The 15,404-nt window shown below is 42.0% G+C and overlaps 1 protein-coding gene across 1 annotated transcript in view; it reads right to left on the reverse strand.

Annotated features, from left to right (window-relative positions):
• SCUBE3 (signal peptide, CUB domain and EGF like domain containing 3) overlaps positions 1–15,404 on the reverse strand; it is a 180,834-nt gene that overhangs the window by 62,665 nt on the left and 102,765 nt on the right. Inside the window, exons 10-11 of the mRNA XM_063453038.1 lie at positions 13,984–14,106; positions 8,981–9,097 (exon numbers count right to left, since the gene is read on the reverse strand). Of these exons, the coding sequence (XP_063309108.1) occupies positions 8,981–9,097; positions 13,984–14,106 (240 nt within the window). The remainder of the gene's footprint in view (positions 1–8,980; positions 9,098–13,983; positions 14,107–15,404) is intronic.

Below are 15,404 nucleotides of genomic sequence, written 5' to 3' on the forward strand. Positions count from 1 at the left end.
AAATTATTCCCTAGATAACCTTGACAGATCTCTTACAGCAGTCAAACAAAAAATAGATCACACATCTTAGAATATAAAACTAAAAATGACAAAGATTCCTCTTTTATGCAGATCATTTTTCATTTTAATAACAATAGTCACAATATGAAAAGCAGCATTAAAAAACATTTTAAAACAAGACAACACTCTCAAAGAATTTATCCCAGATAAACCCAACATAGTTTTTAGAGGTGCTCCTAGTTTTACCTATTTAAACCAAAAATTACACCAAAACCACAGATCCAAACATTAAGTCCAAAACTACACAATTTACATCCAATATAACTAAAAAGTCATACCCCAAAATCATACCCCAAACACCTTTTATGCTGCAATACCAAAAATGTTATATATCTATTGGAGTGCCCATGTGTCCTCCAGTACGTTGGAATGACAACTAGGTGTTTAAAAACCAGACTAGCTGAACACTGTAAAATTTTAATCAGAGGATACCTAAATCATTCAGTATCAAAACACTTTCTAATCCACGATAAAAACCCCAAACATCTAAAATGCATTGGTATCCAGAAATGTAAAATTTCCTGGAGAGGTGGCGATGTCAAAAAAATCATAGGCCAAAAAGAAATGTATTGGTTCTATCTTTTAAAAACCCTTGCCCCAAATGGATTAAATGTAGACTTTGACCTTTATAATTTACTTAATTTTTTTTATAAAATATACTTTTTCAAATATTCAATGGAGATAATTCCCATTTCTATATATATTTGTATTCATTTTTACCATATGTTTTATGTTCATATGTAAGTATTTCCATTGCATTTATCTGTATTTTATTTTTGATCTTAGAATTATTCACTTTTACCCTATTATACCATGCCTAAAAATATATATTTTGTGTTTATATACTAATACAATGTAAAAGTCAAATAAACCATTTTACACAGTTATGCATATCTTGGAACATCAATTCTGGACTCTAAAGATGTTTTACTTAAACTGCTATATTTTCTAATAATCATGAAATATGTGTCTCCAATATCACCTCCATTTTTCCTATTCCATAATATTCTTTTTACTATCCAGTCTCTCCATAAGGCTATTTGCCTGTTTAAAAATGATTAATTTATTATTTTTATCTATCTAGAACAATTTTGTCTGTTTAATCTTTTTTTTTAAAACAAAGATTTAAAAAAAAATATATAACTAATATATCAATCATATATATATATATATATATATATATATATATATAACTAATATATCAATTCCATCTCTCTCAACATATAGAGTGTTAATTTTTAAAGGTATACAATAGATTATCATTATGCTAATGAAGCCATTTTGGCTCCAATTTCAAATTGACAAACCATAATTTCTACTATTTAAACCCTCATATGTCAGATAACTCCTTTCTATCTCCACTTGAAGAAGCCCTAGAGGCGAAACGCGAAGTGGTTACTATTTATGCTGTTTTAACCTATGTTTTATTATTGTCTGAATAAAGGTACATTGGCTCATTTTGCACTTTACTAGAGTGTGCCATTTTACTCTTTTTTTCTACATTTTTATTATCACTACTATTCTATATGGATTTTATTTTACCTCATACTGCCTGGCACCTGATTTTTATGTCCAGTGAGTACTACTCCAAAGTGAGTACTACTCCAAAGATTGTTGGTGGGGAATATACCACCCACGCCTGATCCATAGAGCAGTCTGTCCGCTCTGGCAAATGTGAGTACCTTTCCATTTATCCTTACTCCTGGCATTTTATTCAGTGAGCACTATTGTTGTTTCTTCTTATTTCTATGGTCCACCTATACAAAGACTTAATTCTCACGTATCCTTGCAAATGGGGATTGTACCACTGATGCCATTCATACTGGAGCTAGTTACAGCTCCATAAAACGTGAGTAGGAGTATATAGTTTTCCTTTTTTTTTCCTGTAAAAACATACTACTCTATTATTCCTTTTTTTGTTGTCTTATATGGACTCCACTAGTGAACCCACCCTGCTACACCCATTGAGGAATTACCCAGACACTTGGTAGAAAAATACTTCTGATAAGTGCATATCTACATTATCTCTTGGACTTGTTTTACCTTTTTGGACTTTTAACTATATATTTGTCTATTATATAATACATATTGTATATATCACTGTACATATCAAAATTGTGGTGCTATTGTAGCGCTTTCTTTTTTTCTGTGTTCTGTGCCAGGGTCCATAATCAGTGGAAAGGAGGCTGGCATTTAAGCTCTTCCATGAATACCAGGAAAGGAGGCATGATTTACAATGACACCCTGACACCCTACAATTATACCCTTTAAGCATCCATCATAGATGGATGTCAGGGTTTCTTTGCTGTTTTAAACAGCAACCCTTTCTGTTTCAGTGATTGAGTTTTCAGCTGCAATTACTATGAGCTCCTTCTGCTTGTTGCCATGGTTACTCACCTGTGAGTAGTAATCAACCCTGCTGCTAATCAGTTCTGCCTATTTAAGCAGCTAAGCCCAGAACCTCCTTGCCCTTGCGTGGTTTCCTGTTTCCCAGAAGTCTCCTTGTTCCTGTGTTTCCTGTTTGTTCCTGGTTCCTGACTCCGGCCTTGTTCCTGACTCCGCTGCTCTCCGTGCTCCTGATCCCTGGCTTGTCTGACTACCCGCTCTGGTGACTGACCCCTGCTTGATTCCTGGACTTTGCTTTTGTTATTTATTTGTTATTCATCAATAAAGGTGTGTTTGCATCTAGTTCCGTCTCTGTCTGGTTCCTGGTCCCTAACAATGGATCCAAGTCCATGCCTTCTAGTGATATCATTTATATCAATACATTATTTGTTGCTTGTCATCCACAGTTACTTTGAAGGGTTACTCCAACCCTTTTTAACTGTCTATTTGCCCTGTTGGGCATATTGAGCACTTGTCAGCTATTCCCACGCCATATTAGGGATGTTCATGGGCAAAAAATTCAGTTCAGCACTTCCGAAATTCAGGACTTTGGCACTTTGGTTCGGTACTTTCGCAATTTGGGACTTCGGCACTTTGGTTCGGAACTTTCGCAATTCGACACTTCGTCAATTCCCTAACAATAACCCCTACCCCCACCTCTACCCCTACCCCTAACCACCACAACCACTTACACATCTAGGGTTAGGGGTAGGGGTAGGGTTAGCGTTAGAGTCCTTTCAGCATTCACATAATTTTCCCTCTCTCTCTTGTTTTGCCACTTTTCAGAAATCCAAAGCACTTTGGCACTTCCGAAATTCGGCACTTCGGTTCGGTTCAGCACTTGCGAAATTCGGCACTTCTGCAATTCGGTTCGGTACTTCTGAAATTCAGCACTTCGAAAATTAGGCAATTCAGACATTCGGAAGCATCCGAATGTCCAAATTGCCGAGATTCTTCAGAATTTACATTTGAATTTAAACAAATTGCACATGTCTACGCCACATTGTTCCCTTCACATTCTTGGACCAATCAAATGCTTCTTATAGATAAGCATTGTTGAATCACTGAACACTACAGTGATTGCATGCTATGTTGGCATTTACAAGAAAAAGATGCAAAAGATGACAGCTCACCTTGCAGCTACAACCCACCCTTCTCCCAGTCGCTGAGGAAGGGAAGGAGGGAGGGCTGTACATAGTGTGATGGGGGCTGAACAGCGGGGCTGTCTCTCTCTGGAGGGTGGATGGGCTTCTACTTGCAGACTTGCTCACAGCACTTCCTGCAAGTGAAGAATATAATTATGTTTGTTGCCAGCATGCAGAGAATGCTAATGACCGATTTTTGCACAGAATTACCATTATAGCTTGGGGCTAACTAAATCACATGTGCAGGAAGTGTAACTATGACCCTGCACAAAATGAGAGGTTTCTCTGTATGGACAGTGTTTTAAGCTGAAATGCTGCCTATACAAATTATTCATAACCCTTTAAATTCCATAGGAGAGAAAATACAGAAAAGAGGCTGCGCCACACAAAATAAATATAATATAATACAATAATATATCCCAAAAAAGTCTTAACTTGACAATTCTTGCTTTAGATCAAATGGTCTGTAACGTGCTTGGTCAGGGATAGTGTCCATGTAGGTCTTCCCCGGAAAGATCCAATAATATATAAAGACAAAAGATAGAACAAAATAGTGCAATATATCCAATAGGGTAAAATAAAAGATTTTTATTGATCCCCACCTAGGATTTCTTGGAGTCCACAACGATAAAAATGGCAGGTAAAAATCAAAATAATTATTATAGAGTGTATAAAAGATGATTGGCACAACTAAAAGTAACCAACAGAGCTTTAATGAGTAAAATACACAATACAAAATCCATAAACGCGTTTCGCCTAAAAGGCTTTCTCAATATGGAATTAGATATTGAGAAAGCCTTTTAGGCGAATCCTAGGTGGCGATCAAACCACCAACGCTTATACCAGTGGGCATTTTGTTTGCCCCACCCTTGTGAGTACCTTTTTATATATATTTTAACACCATTGTTTTATTCAGAGAGCACTATCGGTTGTCTCTATTTTATTCTCTTTGAGTGTTGAACATACCTTTGAAGCAAGACACCTGCACCATATCCCATAAGCGGGGATTGTACTAGACATGTGCAATTCGTTTCGGTCCGAATTAAAATTCGGACGAATTTCAGGTCATTCGGACATTCGGGTGCTTCCGAATGTCCGAATAGTTGAAGTGCCGAAGTGGCGAATTGCTGAAGTCCAGAAATGCTGAAATTACCGAATTTCCAAAGTGTAGTAGTGCCGTAGTGCTGAAGTGCCAAAGTTCTGAAGTTGCCGAAGTTCCGAGGTGTCAAAGTGCCGAAGTGCCGAAGTTCCGAAGCACAGTATTGCCTAAGTACGAATATACTTACCCAGTGAAAGAAGAAGAATGTTACACTGGATACAATTTCAAATAAAAAGTATACAAACATAGACAGGATTCAGCTGTATGCATTTGCAAAACTTACAACAATCAAGTAACATACATTCATATAAAATGTAAGTTACTAAGCCAATGACAGGAATGAATAAGAAGATAACTCCCTAATTCCCACGGTATTAGGGAGCTATCTACTAAAAGGCTGAAAGACCTAAATTGGTCTTTCAGACAAATGTACTAATACTAAGTAAAGATTACTTAGTATTAGTAAATTATGCCCCTACTCGCTATACCACGAGTAGGGGCATGTCTATTAAACAGTGAGCAATTAAGTAACCAATCAGAGAGTTATGAGTCAAATTACACAGCGTGGGAAAATTCCAAAGAACTTTCCCACGCTGTGTAAAATGACACAGAGCAATCTGATTGGTGGATTTCAAACCAACCAATCAGAGTGCTGTGACAGGTAAATGTAGAGACTTACCTGTCAGTCTCTTCATTTACCTGTCAGAGCACTCTGATTGGATGGCTTAAACCCACCAATCAGAGTGCCCTGAGCCTAATTGCAGGGTGGGGCAAGGCGTTATAAGCCTTCCCCCGCCCTGCAGAGCTCAGTCTGCACGGAGCCCTCCAGGGTGAAGATGGCTTTTTGGGGGGGGCGCTAGTTTTTTTTTTTTTTTTTATTGCGTTGGTTATTATGGATATTTATTGGCCCTTTTTTGGGGCTGAAAAAAGAAGATTTTAGAAGAAAGAAAACATTGAATGGTAAGTTTATTTTAATTTTTAAAGGTACTTAGTTAAATGGTCCCCCTCATTATTTTTAGGGTGAGGGGGGTAGGTAGGAGTTTATTTTTTGGGGGGAGGGGGTGACTAGGGGTTTTGCGACCCCTAGTCACCTGGGGGATGGGGGTTAAATTAGGGGGTTAAAAGATGGGGGTTAAATTAGGGGGGAGGACAATAGGTCCCCACCCCTTATTTTTGTTGAGGGCCCCCACCCACCGCTCAGGGGTGGGGGCCAGGGGGGAGGACAATAGGTCCCACCCCCAGTTTGTATTTAGTGCCCCCACCCACCGCTCAGGGGTGGTGGCCAGGGGGGAGGACATTAGGTCCCCCCCAATTTGTATTTAAGGCCCCCACCCACTGCTCAGGGGTGGGGGCCAGGGGGGAGGACAATAGGTCCCCCCCTTATTCTTGTTTAGGCCCCCACCCACCGCTCAGGGGTGGGGGCAAGGGGGGAGGACATTATGTCCCCCCTTATTGTTGTTTAGGGCCCCCACCCACCGCTCAGGGGTGGGGGCCAGGGGGAAGGACATTAGGTCCCCCCATTTGTATTTAGGGCCCCCACCCGCCGCTCAGGGGTGGGGGCCAGGGGGAAGGACATTAGGTCCCCCCATTTGTATTTAGGGCCCCCACCCATTGCTCAGGGGTGGGGGCCAGGGGGGAGGACATTAGGTCCCCCCCCAAATTTTTATTTAGGGCCCCCACCGCCGCTCAGGGGTGGGGGCCGGTGGGGAGGACAATAGGTCCTCCCCCCTTTTTTTACTTTAGGGCCCCCACCCGCTCAGGGAGGGGGGACCCTTTTTATTTTTTTATTTTTTTTTAACAGTGAGCAGCCACAGGCTGCTCACTGTTTAATAGACATGCCCCTACTCACGGTATTGCGAGTAGGGGCACAATTTACTAATACTAAGTAATCTTTACTTAGTATTAGTAAATTTGTCTGAAAGACCAATTTAGGTCTTTCAGCCTTTTGGTAGATAACTCCCTAATACCGTGGGAATTAGGTCCCGAAATGCCGGAGTTCTGAAGTTGCCGAAGTTCCGAAGTTGCCGAAGTTCTGAAGTTTCCGAAGTTCTGAAGTGCCGAAGTTGCCGAAGTGCCGAAGTCCCGAAGTGTCTAAAATCCGAAGTTCCAAAGTTGCCGAAGTTCCAAAGTTGCCGAAGTTCCGAAGTGGCGAAGTTCCGAAGTGGCGAAGTTCGAAGTGGTCAAGTGCCGAAGTGGTCAAGTGCCGAAGTGGTCAAGTGTCGAAGTGCCGAATTGCCGAAGTCCCGAATTGATGAAGTCCGAATTTCGGAATGCCGATCCAAGCCGAATATTTTCCCCATGCACATGCCTAGATTGTGCCGTTGTACGCTGTCCATACTAGAGCTAGCTATAACTCTTACTCATGTGAGTGCATTACCGTCTTCCTTTTATCTTTTATTTTACCCTATTGGATATATTGCACTATTTTGTTTTATCTTTTGTCTTTATATATTATTGGATCTTTCCGGGGGAAGACCTACGTGGACACTATCCCTGACCAAGCACGTTACAGACCATTTGATCTAAAGCAAGAACTGTCAAGTTAAGACTTTTTGGGGATATATTATTGTTATCCTATTATATTTATTTTGTGTGGCGCAGCCTCTTTTCTGTATTTTCTCTCCTGTTGTTTTTTAAGGGGACTTTGAGGGATTCCCTTTGGGGTTGCTGCCTTACTCATTAATTAGCGCTGACTCTCTATTTTGATTTTAAATTCCATAGCCAGTACACCAGAATACAGTATATATGCATATTATTTGCTCTGAAACAGATGTAAACCGAGCTGACAAGAAGTAGTTGATTTACTAAAAGCAAAAGATTTCTTCACTGTACATAGAAGGATACCTCTAACCCAAATACAAACCATTTTTGGTTGACAAATATAGAAGACGATTGTTGAAAAGATTGTTTTCAATTTGCTTTCTGGCAAAAAAAACTAGCAAAGCCAAGTTTTCAGAACCAACATGAAGTGGATTTGTGCTTCCTTAAAAAAAATTTCATTTTTTTTTCTAAACTGTGTACATAAATATTACATGTATGCACTGTACATTAATATTACCTTATTGAAGCCAAAGCTATCTTCATTGTGCTATGCAAATTAAGACAACTCTTAATTAGGGCAGAGGAGCCTCTTTTCGTTCTAGGGAATAGGGTTGACACAGGACTGGCTTGTCAATTGCCTCATCCCTTAGTTTATGTGTTCTTGCCAACTGAAACAATGGGATTTTTCTCTATATTGGTATAAAAGTGTAAAAAAATTACTCCAGGTATCAATATAATGTCTATGTGTAACAATGATGTCTCTAACCACTGTTTGTAGTTTTACATTTGAAATACCCTTTCCTGTTAAAATTGCCTCTATACCCCACTCCCTCTAGCATGTAAGCTCATTCAGCAGGGCCTTCAACCCTGCAATTGGATAAATACTTGCAAAAACATAACATACAGGGATACAATTTCTAATTAGTGGGGTAATAGCTGCTTGATCCAAGGAGACATCTGACTGCTATTTTGGGGTCAAGAAGGAATTTTTTCCTAGTTTGTTGCAAAATTGGAAGCGCTTCAGACTGGGTTTTTTACCTTCTTTTGGATCAACAGCAACAACATATGTGAGGAAGGCTGAACTTGATGGACGCAAGTCTCTTTTCAGCTATGTAACTATGTAACTATGTAACCCCTCTGTTCCTGTGCATCCAACCTGTCTGGTTACAATTATGTGTTTGTCCATCCATTGTACAGCACTGCAAATTTGTGAGTGCTTTATAAATAATAAAATGTAATAATAATAGTAATAGGGAATGTATAAAAAATTACATCCACACAGTATAATAAATATCAGTTGCTGGTGGTGCGTACAAAAAAATTATTGTCATTCCTACATTACTTGTTCTGTTACTTACTCTTTTTTGTCTTATCCATTTCCTGTTTCTGCCCCCAGTGTTATTCACCCCTCACTTCCTCCTTCACATTTTTTTCTTCTCTCTCTATTTCCTTATATATCAGCTCCAAGGCGGATATTTGAGCTTTTTATAATGTCCTATTCACTGGACTGTCTTTTTTCATACTAAAATATTAAATTGTACTAATATTAAATGTTGTACCTTTAATTCTAATTTCTCAATAAACTTTGATTTCAATAAAATCATGTCAACACTACTTGAAAAACACATATCTCTTTCCTTAGCAAAAACTGTCTGTTTTCAAATGATTTCACATATAAACACATAATACACAGGATCCCAGAAGCATATTTATATAAGTATATTTATTCCACACTGTCATGGAATATTACCTCCACAATGTGTAAGCCCATACAGAGCATAGCCTTTGTGACATAGACACTGGAAGCTTCCAGGAGAGTTGACACACGTGTGGTCACATGTCCTATCAAAGGAGCATTCATCAATGTCTGCAGGGAAAGATATGTTTATTAGATAGACATTACCACACCGACAGCCATGATTAAAAAAAAAAAAAAAAAAAAAAAAGGACAGTGCATACTGGAATTTCTCTGATGTCTACACTTCCTTATTTAAAGCAGATCTGCGACTTTTGGGAGTCTTTGCATATTTTGGATAGATACTAGGGTTACCAGCTATCTGGGAAAAAAAATACTGGCCATACTAATTAGAAAAATTAATTATGCATGTGTGATATCACAATATGTAAATCACAAGGAATGACATAACAGGAAATTCTTTAAAATCACCCAAAAACTACTTACAGTTTAATACTGCTTTATAGAATGATTGCTCCCACTGTAGCCCTGCAGTTGCGTACTAATGGGGGAGAGCGGTGGGAGGTGGGGTGGGGGGGGGAGAAGGCGGGGAGGGGTGGCCCGTCCCGGTTTCCACTCACTAGAGGGGTGCCATGAGTGCCAGTGTCATGAGACACCCCCATTCCAGTCTCATAATGCGGGCCGCATTGGGGAGGAGCATGGGGAGGAGTGTTACTGCGTGAGGAACACGACACAGACGTCACGCCACCGCCGCCTGTCCGCCTTCACGGATTTCAGGTGCGGAAGGATCTAACCTGATGTGAGGGTGGCACCGCGGCAGCAGTAGTGTTCGGTGCCGGAGCACAGCAGCAGAGCATTCGCCACAATTTATCATCAGTTGTGAGTAGATAATGCAAGGGGTGTATGAACGTTATGTGTAGGGGGGTGCAGGGTTTTCTATGTGTGAGGGGTGTATGAACTTTATGTGTAGGGGTGGTGCAGGGTTTTTATGTGTGGGGGTGTATGAACTTTATGTGTATGGGGCTGTAGGGATTTTATGTGTGGGGGTGTAGGGTATTTATGTGAAAGGTGGTATTAATTTGATGTATAGGGGGGTGCAGGGTTCTTATGTGTAGGGGGTGCAGAGTTTTATGTGTGGGGGTGCAGAGATTTTATGTGAAAGGGGGATGTGTAAAGGGGGTGCAAGGTTTTTATGTGTAGGGGTGCAGGGTTTCTATGTGAAGAGGGTGTAAAGGGGACAGGGTTTTTATGTGAAGGGGGTGTATGAACTTATGTAAAGGGGGTGCAGGTTTTTATATGAAGGGGGTGTGAATTTAATGTGCATGGAGGAGCAGGGTTGTTATGTGTCTAGCGTGCAGGGTTTTTATGTGTAAGGGTGGTGCAGGTTTTTTATGTGTGGGGGAATGCAGGGTTTTTATGTGTAGGGTTTTTATGTGAAGAGGTGGTGCAGGGTTTTTATGAATTTGATGGGTAGGGTTTTTTCTTCAAGTTGATATACAGTTTACAAACAAACTTGTGGGTGTTTTTTACATTTTAAAGAGGGGATGGGTTGCCAAACACAGGATCCTCCCCGGGTGCCAAATGCTCTAGGTACGCCCCTGTCTCCCTGTCTCACAACGCAGTCTCCTAGTGTCTCAGTGTCCCCATGTCTCAGTTTTGCCTAGTATTTCAGTGGTGTCCCCATGTCTAAGTGTCTCAGTTTCCACATGTCTCCCAGAGTCCCAATGTCTCCCAGTGTCCCCATGCCTCCCCTAGTGTCCCCATGTCTCAGTGTCCTCTAGTGTCCCAATGTCTCCCCTAGTGTCTCAGTGTCCCCATGTCTCAGTGTCCCCATGTCTTCCAGTGTCTCCCAGGATCCCCCAGTGTCCCTATGTCTCTGTGTGCCCCAGTGTTCCCATGTCTCCCCTAGTGTCCCCATGTCTCCCAGTGTCTCAGTGTCCCCTAATGTCTCAGTGTCCCCATGTGTCGCTGTCTCCCAGGATCCCCCAGTGACCTCATGTCTCTGTGTCCCCCAGTGTCCCCATGTGTCTGTGTCTCCCAGGATCCCCCAGTATCCTCATGTCTCTGTGTCCCCTAGTGTTTCAGTGGTGTCCTCATGTCTACCAGTATCCCCATGTCTCCCAGTGTCCCCTAGTGTCTCAGTTTCCACATGTCTCCCAGTGTTTCAGTGCCCAGTGTCTCCATGCCTCCCCTAGTGTCCCCATGTCTCAGTGTCCTCTAGTGTCCCAATGTCTCCCCTAGTGTCTCAGTGTCACCATGTCTCAGTTTCCCCATCTCTCCCAGTGTCCCCATGTCTCTCAGTGTCTCCCAGGATCCCCCAGTGTCCATATGTCTCTGTGTGCCCCAGTGTTCCCATGTCTCCCCTAGTGTCCCCATGTCTCCCAGTGTCTCAGTGTCCCCTAATGTCTCAGTGTCCCCATGTCTCTGTGTCCCCCAGGATCCCCCAGTGTCCTCATGTCTCTGTGTCCCCCAGTGTCCCCATGTGTCTGTGTCTCCCAGTATCCCCCAGTATCCTCATGTCTCTGTGTCCCCCAGTGTCTCTATGTGTCTGTGTCCCCATGTGTCTGTGTCTCCCAGGATCCCCCAGTATCCTCATGTCTCTATGTCCCCTAGTGTTTCAGTGGTGTCCTCATGTCTACCAGTATCCCCATGTCTCCCAGTGTCCCCTAGTGTCTCAGTTTCAACATGTCTCCCAGTGTTTTAGTGCCCAGTGTCCCCATGCTTCCCCTAGTGTCCCCATGCTTCCCCTAGTGTCCCCATGTCTCAGTGTCCCCTAGTGTCCCCATGTCTCCCCTAGTCTACTAGTGTCCCCTAGTCTCTGAGTGCCCCCATGTCTCCCAGTGTCTCAGTGTCCCCATGTGTCTATGTCTCCCAGGATCCCCCAGTGTCCCGTTGTCTCTGTGTGCCCCAGTGTCTCCCCTAGTGTCCCCATGTCTCCCAATGTCTCAGTGTCCCCATGTCTCTGTGTCCCTATGTGTCTGTGTCCCTGTGTCCCTGTGTCTCCCAGGATCCCCCAGTGTCCTCATATCTCTGTGCCCCCCAGTGACCCCATGTCTTGGTGTCTCTCAGGATCCCCCTGCATCCCCATGTCTCTGTGTCCCCCAGTTTCCCCATGTCTTGGTGTCTCTCAGGATCCCCCTGTGCCCCCATGTATCTGTGTCCCCCAGTGTTCCCATGTCTCTGTGTTTCCCAGGTTCCCCGTGTCCCCATGTCTCTGTGTGCCCCAGTGTCCCCATGTCTCTGTGTTCCCTAGTGTATCCATGTATATGTGTCTCCCAGGATCCCCTGTGCCCCCATGTCTCTGTGTGCCCCTTTTATTACCTGTTACAGACTGCCCTTCCATTTGTCTCCCCCCATCCCTAACTTACCTAAGCTGCCTGGTGGACTCTCTGGGAAGAGCTGCTCCCCCGCAGATCAGTGAGTAGAGAGAGGCAGGGAGGATATACTGTGACTTCCTATCAATGTCTCTCTCCAAAAACACACCGGTATTCCAGTCTAATCTCAGTTTATACTGAGAAAAATGCCGGTATTTTTCTCAGGCATGCTATTTTTCTCAGACAGCTAATGGAAGTAAAATAAAATGTCCCACCTTTTTGAGTGACAGCAGGAAGGTGTTTGGCATCCATTTGTAAAAGTGCAGTGTTTTTTTTAATGACAAACTTTAGACACATAAAGCACTTCACTAAGCTGAATTGCTTCATGAGTCTATAGTGTGCCTACAACATGCCTTATACAATTCAACCCTACATGCAAAAGCAACATAAAAAACAAATTGCAAATTTCAAGCTATAATAGCTATTCTGGGACTATAGCAGAACTGGAGAATTTTTCTAAATCCACCACTTATTCATGATACTGTGAAATGTAGTCAATTAAAATATTAATTGTAAATTATTGACAAAAATAATTGATTTGATAAAATTCTTCAGTTCACCCTACGTACAGTTTGGCTATTTGAACCTACATTGTGCAATTTGGATTGTAATTCATTACAATTTGGTGTTTAGGGAATTAACCCCATATGTCTTTTGTATGTATTGTCTATGATACAGACAAGGAAGTGATGCAGACAGCTTACTGCTGTGTCCATTGAGTGTCCACTCATAAGAGCAAACCAATCTAACCAAACTGCACAGCAGTCCCTCTATACATCAGAATTAAACTGTAAGTCTACTTTTCTGTTTTCTGTTTTTTACTCATATGTCACTCCTTGTGAAGCGTTTACAGGGCCATTTTAAAAGAAATTATATATTTTTTGTTATTTAAAAGAACACTCCCACACCCTTAAAAACTAGAGCTCATTTAAAGGGACACTGTAGGCACCCAGACCACAGCTCATTGAAGTGGTCTGGGTGCAATGTCCCCTGTCCCTTAACCCTACAGTTGTAATTATTGAAGTTTCTGAGAAATTGCAATAATTACCTCTAAAGGTTAACTCCTCCTTTAGTGGCTGTCAAGAGGGAAGACAAATGGACCTTTGGTCTGTTATCTGACGCTGGACGTCCTCACCCTATACATGAGGACATCCAGAGTCAGTTTTTCCCCCTAGGAAAGCATTGACGTTGACGGGTGATGGTGGGGGAGGAGCGTGGGCGCAGCCTGACCGAAGGGACATCGGCGCTGGATTCAGGTGAGTGACTGAAGGGGTTTTAAAACCTTTAGCTGCGCGGGAGAGTGGCACAAGGGGGGCACTGTAGGATTCTACAGTGCCAGGAAAATGGCTTTGCTTTCCTGGCACTATAGAATCCCTTTAACTTGTTACGGAGGCAGGAGTGTCTAGGCACCATCTTATCTTCAGGGGGCCCCATATTCCCCCCCCCCCCCCTCACACACACACACACCACAGCCCTTATTCCTCCATATACTACAACCCTTCCAATACACTTCAGTGCCTATCCCCTCATATACTAGAGCCCATATCTCCCCAATACACTACAGCTCCTGTTTCCCCTATACTACAGTCCCTATCCCCACACAAACTGCAGCCCTTTTAGAGTCCATACCTGCCCCACATACTGTGTATACTTGGTTTAACATGCATATTTTGTTTAACTCACCCTGACAACCTCTTTCATTAATCAGGAGTTTATACCCCTTTTTACAGCCACATTCAAAACTTCCAACTGAATTTCGACAAATGTGATCACAGCCACCATTATTCAGACGACATTCATCAATATCTGTTGAGTAAAAGTGAATATAGCATTATATCATTGTGAAATTCTTGGTCATTTGTGAGATATTTCTAAGAATATTTTTTATTTATTTTTTTCACATCAGAAATTGGTATTTATTATTGCGAATTTGCCCTTAAACTTCGATGTCAGCAAAATCCAATACCAAATCATCATTTCTTATCCACACCTTTTCTTTTCTTTTTCGTTAATTTAATTACAGTTTGAATTAATCATTAGGACAAACAGATTTGGACTACGAAAAAAACAAAAGAAAAACAAGACAAAATCAGGTTGTGGCTGTATGGGGACTCAGAGCAGGGGGCGTCCGCCGGATTAGGTATAACAAAGGAATATTGTATATTAATAATAGTTATTTTATGGCCAGGGACTAGTAAAGATATAACGAATTATTATGCTGTTAATCTTTTAATCCATCTGTCCCAGTAACTGTATTGATGGAACAACAAAGGGGATCGTCTAGTAATAGTTCGCTCCATCTTGCATTGTATAATAATTTGTGAATGAATCTTGGGCCAGCTGTCCACCAAAGGGGACTTACAGTTCCTTGCTATTGATATTTTGACAGCCATTAATATTTGGAGGGCAACCGGACGAAGACATCTATCAATTGCCTTCATATCCAATCCATATGTAACAAAACCATGTTCAGGGTCAGTTTTAGCTTCTTTTTTTAATAAGGTTCACAAATACTGACTCGTTACTTCCCAAAGATATTGGATTATCGGCAATCCCACCATACGTGTTTAAAATCTGTTATTCGTTAACTAATAATAGTTAACAGTTATTCTAACTGATAATGACTGCATATTCTTCTTGTTTGCGCTTGTATCACACTGTTTGTTGACAGTAAATGTATATGTGCATAGGTTTGTTTTTATATATTTTTTTGTTCAGCTTAAAGGAGCACTATAGTGCCAGGAAAACAAACCTGTTTTCCTGGCACTTTAAGGGTTATTAGGTCCCCCCCTTCCTCATCGGCCCCCTCCCGCTGGATCTCTTCAGCCACTTACCTTAAGCCAGCGCTGGGCTCCCTCGCCGCTGGTGACCTCTCCTTGCCCTGCCGATGTCAGCACCTGAGTGGAGACGAATGCGCATGAGCGGCCAGAGCCGCACGTGCATTCAAACCGCCGATAGGAAAGCATTACTCAATGCGATTTTCACACTGAGAATCGCAGAAGCGGCCTCTAGCGGCTATCAGGGAGACAGCCACTAGAGGCTGGATTAACCCTGCAATTTAAACATAGTAGTTTCTGTGACACTGCTATGTTTTCAGCTACAGG

The sequence above is a fragment of the Pelobates fuscus genome, chromosome 1, assembly GCF_036172605.1.
Source record: "Pelobates fuscus isolate aPelFus1 chromosome 1, aPelFus1.pri, whole genome shotgun sequence".
Lineage (NCBI taxonomy): Eukaryota > Metazoa > Chordata > Amphibia > Anura > Pelobatidae > Pelobates > Pelobates fuscus.